This window comes from Thamnophis elegans, chromosome 2 (assembly GCF_009769535.1).
Source record: "Thamnophis elegans isolate rThaEle1 chromosome 2, rThaEle1.pri, whole genome shotgun sequence".
NCBI classification, from domain to species: Eukaryota; Metazoa; Chordata; class Lepidosauria; order Squamata; family Colubridae; genus Thamnophis; species Thamnophis elegans.
The window spans coordinates 42,789,455-42,800,315 of NC_045542.1; the positions used below are offsets into that span (position 1 = coordinate 42,789,455).

At 39.7% G+C, this 10,861-nt stretch overlaps 1 protein-coding gene across 5 annotated transcripts in view; it reads right to left on the reverse strand.

The window, feature by feature from the left end:
• Window positions 1-4,569, reverse strand: part of SLC39A11 (solute carrier family 39 member 11) — a 371,144-nt gene extending 366,575 nt beyond the window's left edge. For 2 of the 5 annotated variants that reach the window (XM_032211065.1, XM_032211061.1), the window contains exons 1-3: window positions 4,490-4,569; window positions 2,552-2,684; window positions 1,014-1,052 (exon numbers count right to left, since the gene is read on the reverse strand). In XM_032211065.1, the coding sequence (XP_032066956.1) occupies window positions 1,014-1,052; window positions 2,552-2,659 (147 nt within the window). In that variant the 5' untranslated portion in view covers window positions 2,660-2,684; window positions 4,490-4,569. Of the gene's footprint in view, window positions 1-1,013; window positions 1,053-2,551; window positions 2,685-3,929; window positions 4,156-4,386 lie in introns of all 5 variants that reach the window. The other 3 variants (XM_032211064.1, XM_032211063.1, XM_032211062.1) reach the window with 3 other exon arrangements.
• Between the last annotated feature and the right edge of the window lie 6,292 nt (window positions 4,570-10,861).

The window sequence follows — 10,861 nt, forward strand, 5'->3', positions numbered from 1 at the left end:
TTAAGAACTGGATGAGAGCTAACAAACTGGTACTCAACCCGAGACCGAGTGGCTGTTGTGTTTCCCTCCCAACAATTTGGCCAGCGTTCCATCACTCAGGCTGTGGGGTCAAAATTTACACCCCTCAGATAGGGTCCGCAACTTGGGAGTCCTCCTGGACCCACAGCTGACTTTTGACCATCATTTGTCAGCTGTGACCAGGGGGGCATTTGCCCAGGTTCGCCTGGTACGCCAGTTGCGGCCCTACCTGAATCGGGAGGCCCTCACAACAGTCACTCGAGCCCTTGTGATCTCTAGGCTGGAATACTGCAATGTGCTCTACATGGGGCTGCCCTTGAAGAGCATCCGGCGACTTCAGCTAGTCCAGAATGCGGCCGCGCGAGTGATCGTGGGCGCACCTCGGTTCGCCCACATAACACCGATCCTCCATGAGCTGCGCTGGCTACCTGTTGATCTCCGGGTGCGCTTCAAGGTGCTACTTACCATTCATAAAGCCCTCCATGGTAGTGGATCTGACTATTTGAGAGACCGCCTTCTGCCGATTACCTCCCTTCGTCCCATCAGATCGCATAGAGTAGGCCTCCTCCGAATTCCATCCGCCAGTCAGTGCCGACTGGCGACTACGCGGAGGAGAGCCTTCTCAGTAGCAGCTCCGACGCTTTGGAACGATCTCCCCATGGAGATTCGTACCCTCACCACCATCCAGACCTTCCGCACAGCCCTCAAGATCTGGCTATCCCGTCAGGCCTGGGGATAAGACCCTAATCTCGCCCCACCCGAATGCTGAATGAATGTTGTGTTTTATTGTTTTATTTTATTATATTCCACATTTTCTTTTTGTGTTTTGTCTTGCACTCCCTTCCTACAAATTGTAAGCCGCCCTGAGTCCCCTCAGGGAAAAGGGCGGCCTATAAATGTCAAATAAATGAAAATAAATGAAAAATGAAATGAGGAGGTCAGATAAGTCAAAGTAAACTTAAGAAATTTATAAATTAAATCAAGTTATTACATACCCCAGCAGCAAAGCCTAGACTCCCATCCAGGATTCGTCTCTGCAAATGTAAGATTACAAGTCGTCAGAATGATACTGTATGCAGCAGCAGCAACATATAATTTCACATTTGACGTTGAATCATAGTTTATGTAAATGTTAATTTGCTGGCTTCGTGCAACATGCAAAGCCGTAAAACATAGCTTGCAGAAAACAGCTGCATTGAAAAGCAAAAAAAAATCCACTATAGCTTACCCTAACACACAAAACACACTATCATATTTTTCGGAGTATAAGATGTACCTTTTTCCCTCAAAAAAGAGGCTGAAAATCTGGATGTGTCTTATACACTGAATACAGCATTTTTGCCTCCCGAAACCCTGCCCCTTCACCAAAATGGCCGTGCATAGCCCTTAGGTGCCTTGCAGAATGCTTCTGGGGGCTGGGGAGGGCAGAAATGAGCGAAAAACAGGCCGTTCTTTGCTTATTTTTGCCCCTACCCCCAACCTCCAGGAGCACTCTACAAGCCTCCTAAAGGCTATTCATGCCCCCCCCTTTTTTTGAGAAAAAAAGGGGGTGTTTTTTTGGAAAAACAGTCCGTTTTTGAAAAAACTTTTTTTTTATTTGCCTCTTCAAAATCTTGGTGCGTCTTATACTCCGAAAAATACGGGTAAGTGTATGTTAGTCTCTTGTAAAACTAAGATGATACTCAATACGGAGTTAAAAATCTAGTCCATATTTAATAAAGACATCACACTTCAAAATGTGTCATTTTTCCCCATTTTGATATCCTCTGCAATTCATAAAATATTCATCTAGTACCACCATGCAGGTTAAGAATGCTGACAGCTGTAATAGCAGCATATCTGAAAGGCATGAAACTGGGAAAGCTGCTGTAAACATATACTGGTTAATTCTTCTGTCCACCAAAATTCAGGCTTACAGAAGAAGCACAAAAAAAGGGAATTTCTCCTTCAATTTTAGCATACCACTTTCATTGGTAGGAACATAGCCAACTGCCTTTTGCAACAACTGCATATTCCTGAAACCTTCCCAAGTTAGTTCCAGATGTCAGGACATGGGTTAAAGGTAATCACAATAACTATGTTATTTACACTTTTAAAATAAAATCTAATTGCTACAGTTGATAAATATAGTTTTGGATATCATAAATATGACTTTCAAAGAGTTTTAGAAGGATCTCTTCTAATATAACCCAGGTAATAATAAATATTTCAAATTTATGATATCAAAAGACCTATTTATCTGCTGTAGCAATTTGGTTTACTCTTCTAAAAATGCAAAAGCTAGAGACAAGCATTTCTAGACAATCTCAGCTAAATGTCTGCAGAGTATTAATTAAAGATATAAAAATTTAATACTAAACTCATTACTTTTTCCAGCTCTATCACATAACTCCCACATGCCATAATTAGTATTTATGGTGATTATCAGATCCATACTTATACTCCACATTCACAATTTTATCATATCTAATGCTGAAAATGCATTTTTCATCCTCTAATTTTGAAATTTGTACCAAAAATGTTCAGGCCTCACCTGCCTACTGGAAAATATAAATACAAGTGCGGAGCCAGCAGCTGTCAATCCCCAAGTCAGTAAAGTTCCTAGGAGTGCTTGCAACACTGGATTGTAACCAAGTATCATAATGAGGAATTCTGGATTTGAAGATCTGGTAAACATGAAAGGAAAATTAGGTAGAAAACTTAAAATCTGAGCCAATCAAAATCAATTATTCTGTTTCGGAAATACATTTTATTTGTCTATTAGTCAATAGTTAGAAAGTTATTTGATTTGTGTCTCCTCAAGTGTGCCTGAAACTGGCAAAATGCTACCTATCATCACCATATCTGCATAAAGTGCCTGCTTATTCATATATTATTAGATACTTGTAATTAAATATAGAGCAAACCATTATCCCTCAGAATCATCCTTATTTAAAAGATGGTTCTGGACCCACTTTGGCTTTGTAGATACTTTTAGAAAATAAAAATAGGAAGAATGATGCTTCCAATAGAAGTGTGTCTGCTTGTCCAGGAAGGTGGGGGGGGGGACTCCCAGGTAAACTAAAGGGGGGGGAACCAACATTATCTGTTTGCCTTCTGGTAAATTACTATTTTATGATTGGCCACACCTACCATTAGGAGCCATTTAGTGAAAAGATTAATAGCACTTAGACTTATATACCACTTCATGCTGCCTTTACAGCCCTCCCTAAGCAGTTTACAGAGTCAGCATATTGGCCCAAACAATTTGGGTCCCACCTCAGAAGGAGAGAAGGCTGAGTTAATCTTGAGCTGGTCAGAATCGAACTGCCGGCAGTTGGCAGTCAGCAGAATTTGCTTGCAATTCTGCATTCTCCTAACCATTGCACCACCATGGCTCTTTAAGAGACCTCTCATGGCAGCCATTTGAAGAAAACAATAACCACATACCTTCAAAGTTTCAAATATTTCCATCCCAAAAGTTTACCCATTCTTGTAAGGGAGGATTAAGGGCAATATAGGAGATATCATAAGGAGTAAGACAGTTTAGCTAGTAATCCATTTGAGGAGGATCCTTGAAGAATTTCTACCATCCTTCAATCCCTCATAAAATTGGAATGGTGTTGTGATCCTTTCTAAGCATGTGAGTCCTTCATGAACCGAGAGATTTACTTCCAGCTGAATTTACACATTACACTATAAACTATGAGCTGTTTTAATAATATTAAATGAACAAGCATAGATGCCTGGTTCATATTAAACCACAAATCACTGTTTGAAAGGCACATCAGGTGAATTCCTAATCTTTGGGTTGTGTTTTTGACTTGCGCTAATTTTGTCTTTCAAGTGAAGCATTGTTCTCATCAAGGAAGTTATTGCACAAGGGAATTGCTACAATGGAGAAGAAAAATAGTCATAGAACTTTCTCCTACCTTCTATGTCTGCTTAGATTTTTATCTGAGAACTTGCAGCCCTGGGGAAGGGGAGGCACAACTCCAGGTTACTGTAACTTAATCAGTCTATATGAAGTTCCATAATAATATTATCGTCGCCAATTTAACCTTTGCAGACTATTACAATTTCTTCTATTTTAATCACACTGGATTTAATCCGTCTGTATGGCCATTTTCATTCAAAGCAAAGCTTTGAATAGCCCACCTAAAACGTGAAAGGCACCAAAATGAATGAGTAGGTCGGTCGGTTTGCCACAATGTAAAATATATTTTTAAAAAAAACTATTTGCGGTCCATTTTTAAAATAATCAATCTGTAAAAAAATCGAAGATACAAACTTGACAAGTAAAAATAGTTAGATCATCCGCCCCCCCCCCCCGCCCAGTACTAACCCGGGTTTGTTTGGTTCTTTAAGATAAAACCTCCTAAAACATACCGCAAGAATTTTGCCTTCCTGGGTGTTTGTTTTCAATGTATCCTCCTGGATTTTTTTTAAATTAATAACCAATTCTATTTAAAAATAATAATTCACTACATACACTCAATAAGATCACCCAGACGTTGCAATATACAGCAGTTACTCCAATTCCGGCAGTCACTTCCTGGTTCCTTTGTACACGTGTCTCTCAAACCGACGTGGCTCCACCTACTATTCTGCTTCAGCCATTGGCAAAGCAGCCTGGAATAGCAGGCTAGATTTTGCGATACACGCCTATAGATTTCTGTAAAAAGTGAAACGTGTGGCTCAAAAAAAGACTGTTTGGATGCATGCACTACTATGTAATGGGATTAATATGGTTTCCGAGTCTCGTCGACTATCCGAGTTTACCAATACAAACAAACAACAAAAATCACAGCTGGCAGGTCTTTAAAAAAACTGTACTTGTTTTGTACATCCCATGAGCACGAACGACCAAGAATGATTCAAATATTTTAATTATTCTCATTTAGGTTAGAGTTTCTTTGTCACTCTATCGTTCAGTTATTGCTGCCCCGCTGCTTTTCTGTCTTCGGACGTTTTCCCATTGCTTATCCTTGAAATATTTTCCCCAATATCTACATAGGATTCTTTTGCTATCTTTGGGAAGGGAATCAAGACCCTCTTATTCAATTAGCCCTTTTTTATTAGGAATAATGATTTTGATTATATTTTACCCAATTATATTTGTTTTTTTATTATTGACTTGTGAGTGCATATGGGTTTTAAAAAATGGTTATAAATTATAAACGCTGAGGCCATATAAGCTTGTTTCATAATAAACTTAGTGGCTTGAAAGTGCCGTAGGTTAAGACCGTTGTTGTGTAAACTCATCCAGAATATAAAATAAGTGAGAATTTTAGTTTAGGGTAGATTGTTGCTTCTTGTTTGGTGTGTTGCTTCCATCTGCAGTACTTACTGTTTTCTGTTTGCATTGCAAAGGCTTTACAATACAAAAATTGGAGAGTGAATTAGATTGCCATTGATTGAAGGAAGGACAGGTTCTTTAATAATTACATTAAAAAGTACATTTTAGAATCACAACAATTTTTATCTTCAGGATTGTACTTAGTATAAAGCAATTCATTAAATATGATATTGCTATTTTTTAAATAAAAGACTTAATAAAAGATTACCCTCATATGTAAAATCTTGCTGAATATGAAAGTATTTAATTTTTGGAAGCAGAGGGTTTGATGCATAATGATTCAATTGAAAAAAGAAAAAAATGAAAACAAAGACATATGCAGAAGCTAGATTTAAATAAGATGCCATGCTATAATATAGTTTCTTATGTGCAGGTTAGCTTTTTATACAATTCACATGTAATGCAAAATCAGCAAATTGTAATTTTTTTCAGGAAGCCATGATTAAATAAAGCACAGCTGGCATATGATCAGAACATTGCTGTGGACAACTATTTTGTGACCATACATCATGCCAATGGGTTCACCTAGATGTCTGTGTCACCATTTTTTTTATCGCACAAGAGACTATGGATAGATTCCCAACTGTATTAGACAATAGGCTACTTAATAATAGTTGACTGCAAAAATAATGGCTTGCAGATTCACACATATGACTAAGAGTTCTTCACAGTCATATTAATGTGCATTCCTCTAATCTCTGACTCAGCAGAAAAGTATATACTGTAATCACCCCTAATACCAAGCCTTATTCTGCTTCAGTGACTAAGCTAGTAAGAGGTGCTATTTCATAGTTTTGCTGTCAAACAAGTTAAAGGAGATCATTGACGAATTCTGCTACTTCGTGTGGTGGGGTAGGTCAAGTACAGACAAGTGGGTTTATCCACCTTTTAAATTTCTAGCTCAAAAATAGCTGGTGACTATAAAGTCAGGTGTGTGTGTGTGTGTGTATGTGTTTTCGTAGATTTTCACGGGTGTAGGTATGCTGGTCTTGTTGTTTTCGGGTCGTTTCCCGTGTAAGATTGAGATTGTCTAGGCTCACCTCTACAGAATCTTGCCAAATTCCTCGCCAAACAACTCCAACCCTACGCAGAATCCATCACTTCACACATACAAAACTCACTCCACTTCATAGAAACAATAAAGAAACAAAACCTACAACCCAGTGACCTACTCGTGAGCTTCGATATCATATCCCTTTTCACCCAAGTGCCTGTAAAAGAAGCCTTGACAGTTATCCAGAACAAACACAACCCCCCTAAACACATCCTGGACCTGACCAACCACTGCCTAACCAACACTTCCTTCATCCATAATGGACAAAGATACAAACAGATAGAAGGAGCACCCACAGGATCACCCCTCTCACCCATCATCGCAAACTTATACATGGAACATTTTGAAACTAATGCCTTAGATGAATCTGAACCCAAACCCAAACTCTGGCTTAGATATGTTGATGACACTTTCGTGATTTGGCCACATGGGAAAGAAAAACTGGACAACTTCCACACACATTTCAACAGCCTACACCCCAAAATACAATTCATTATGGAAATAAAACCAAACAACCAAGTTCCCTTTCTGGACCTCCTAATCTACAAAAAAACCAATGGGTCCCTAGGACAGACCATCTACCAGAAAAAAAAACATACACCAACTGCTACTTAAACGCACAATCCCATCACCACCCTGCACAGATCAACTCTGTAGCCAAGACCCTCATCTCCAGAACCAAACGCCTAGCTGACAAAGACCACCTGAAAACTGAATTACACATTCTCACAAATGTTCCAAAGAAAAACAATTACCAAACTAATCCAAAGGGAGACTCCCACCAAGAACCAAGACACAGAACAGGACAACAGCATCGCCCTCCTCCCCTACATCAAAAGCACCACAGATAAAATCAGCAAAATTATCCACAAACACAATATCAAGACAGCATTCAACACTGACCAAAAAATAGCCAACATCTTAAGAAACCCCAAAGACAAAATCCAGCTAGAAAACCAAGTAGTCTACAAAATACCATGCAAAATCTGCCCTGCAACAAACATAGGACAAACGAACAGGAGAATAAATGCACGCATCGTAAAACACAAGAATGCAGTAAGAAAAAAAGAAAAAACTTCCTCCCTTTTCCAGCACCTTAAAACTACAGGACATGAAATTAATTTTGAAGGAACCAAATTAATCTCCAAAACTGAACACTTCGACAGGAGAATAATTATAGAAGCTATTGAAATAGAAAATCACTCCCACAACATAAATAAATGTGACAATACCTCCCGACATCTGGAAACCAGCCCTAGTCAACAAACGAGCCCCACCCACCACCCAGGCCGTTACAACATAAAACAACAACGGACACATAGCCAGCACCAATCTACCAATCATGATTCAACCACACAGCCAATCAATCCACTTACTGAAACAAAGCCAGCACTCTACACCCCCCACCCACCAAGATTTATAGAAAGACAGCAGCTCCAACCACACTTTAAGCTGAAAACACCAGCCTGAAGATGGCAAGTGAGACCTCATCGAAACATTGCCAAGACAACCTCAATCTTACACAGGAAAAGACCCGAATACAACAAGACCAGCATATATATATGTGTGTGTCCATTATTCTTTTGTATTGTAACGATCTGGGTGGTGGGTGGGGTGGGGAACAATGGACACAGCCAGCACCTCAGCCACACAGGATGATACAAAACAGCCAACCAATCTACAAACATCAACTCCATCTACCAATCAGGATGCAACTACACAGCCAATCAACCCACTTACAGCAACAAAGCCAGCACTCCACACACACCTACCAAGGTTTATAGAAAGACGACAGCTCTGACCACTGACAGGTTACAGGTACAGAGGACAGGTTCAGAAGAGCAGAATTGACAAGCTTTGCAAAGGAATAACAGTGCTTTTGGCAAGGATTGTCTTGTGTCCAGCACCGAGAAATACCACATAAAACAATGAAAATGGTGTAGGAGAGAGTAACACTTGTTCAAAAAAGCTGTAAACCCACATAATGCTTGAGGAATGCTTTTACCAATCAGGCATTATATGGCTGGGCTCCCAGTAGAAGTCAGATGTATAAGAACAGAACAGAATAACAGAGTTGGCAGGGACCTTAGACGTCTTCTAATCCAACATCTACCGCCCCCCCCCCCCAAGATTCTATATTATTCCAGACAAGTGGCTGTCCAGCTTCTTCTTAAAAGCCTCCAGTGATTGAGCACCCACAACTTCTGAAGGCAAGCCCTTCCACTTGTGAATTGTTCTCACTCTCAGAAAATTTCTCCTTAGTGTCTCCCCTATCCTGCAACTTAGACCAAAATAACCATAAGTTACGAGAGGTGAAGAGGTGCTCCTACAGCAGGCCACTAGTTAGAAGAACGTGAGAATGTATTCTAAGCCACAAAGCTGATTCAAATAAATAAACTATTTAAACTATTTGTTTGCATTGTTGAGTATCTCTGTGCTAAACTGTTTTTGAAAGCTGAAATAATTTGAGAAGGCAGCTTTTCCTAAATCTCTGTTGATTCCTCTCCTTCCACAACCCCCCATACACCAAGTTTTTGATGTCTAGGAAACCTTTCATAAATTTTGTCACATTCAGAGACTACAGTGGAAACTTAAATCATTTGTTTAAAATAGAGGCAGTCCGTCCACCTCCAATAAGCAGTGAGCTTTTGAAGCTAAGTTCTGTGAATGCTTATCTGGAAATAAGTCCAACTAAATTCTGTCGGATTTTTACTTATAACTATTTAAAGAGTTAGTTTCTCCAACAAAACAAAACAAAGCAAAATGTGGCGTCAGTGCACACAAGTGTAGACTATTCATACAGCTGAGACATAAGCAGAGACGTTCCTTTTTAGTGGTCTCATCTGCTGGATGAGTTATTTATTTGTTTGTGTCTGTCTCTGTGCACCATCAAATAAATGTTGACTTTTGGTGATGGCCTGGACAAATTTCTGCAGTTTCCTTGTCAAGGCTTTTCAAAAGCGGTTTGCTCTTGTCTGTTCAAGGTCACAAAAGTTAGCTTGTGCTCTAAGGAGACACTAGAACTCACAATCTCCAGGATGTCTAGCCTGATGCTTTACCACTGTATGAAACTTGCTCTATGGATTATTCAAAATGTTTTTTCAAACATGCAGCCACAAGATCAAAGCTAACATTGTGGGAGTCCTGGGGGATTTTCCTATGGGTCTGGCCAGTTTTGCAAAATGGATGCATTTATTTCACAGACACAGGACAAAGCAATCAAGGCTGAGATCAATCATTCCTAACATGATAGCCCTCAGAACTGAGCGTTCAGCTCTGGGACTTCCCAGTCACCATGTTAATTAGGAGTCCTTGTAGTCTTTTCCCACCTGTAATCAGCCTGGGTGTGTATGTTTGTGTATGTGTGTCTGTTCTACTTCAGGGAACATTAATGGATTGTCACTTAGTAAAAACAGACACTATTGATTAACTGTTTGCTGATAATTAAAGAGAAAACAAAAGATCCAGGTCTGGGTAGCCAATTGGTCCCAAAGGTTAACAGCACTGTTTGATAATTGGATGTTTGCTGCACTTACATCCTTCTTGCCTCTGACTCAGGTGATCTGGTTGTTAGCTCTGACCTAAACTAGCTTTGCCTCTTGCCTCAACCAACAACCATTCAGATCTGCTGCATCCCTGGTACTCCAGGATGAGAATTAAAGAGAAAATTGAAGTGTCAATACTACTGGAGAAAATACATGCTGCTAATCTACACAGAGATCTTATATAGACAGTGGCTGTTTCACAGCTGGCTGTTTCTTCTTGATGGATTAATTTGAAGAAGAAAGGGAACAGGGACTTTAAAAGCAAATGCAAACATGTTGGGTATAAGGCAATGTCTTTTTTAAGCAGCTGCAACATTCATCTTTTGAAAGCTTGCCATTTTCTCCCTTAACCATGGAATGGAGAAGAACAGATGGCAGATGATTCCCCAGGCTTCAGCCATTTACTATTGAAAACATGTTCTCTCTTTTCCACGCAGTTCCCCTTAGCCCCAGGTGCTTAGACCATTGTCTTAAACTTAATTCAAAGCTGTTTGAAAAACGGTATGCTACAAATCCAAATTAAATTCTCTCCTTGATGAACGAGCAACAAGAAATTGAATCCTGCAACCTGATTTGCAATTTTATTGCACTCAAATTTGTATTAAGGGGGAAAAGTCCTTGTCAGTAAAACAAACGAGGTTCTGACAAAAATGTAAATAACAAAAGCTGTTACTCATTGCTAATATTGATACGTACATTGTAAAAATTGACTAATCCTCCCGTTTGGTGCTCTTTTGTTTTTTTTCAGGAGGCTCAAGCTGTCTGATAGGGCTTTTGATCTCCACAGTTTCTTTAAGCGGGGCCAGGGGTTATCATCCTTCAGTCACTGCCAAGGCCCATATCCTGCTGCTGTTTGCTGTTGCAGTTGAAGCTTGTTTTCCTGCCTTCTTTCAAACCAGTAATGGT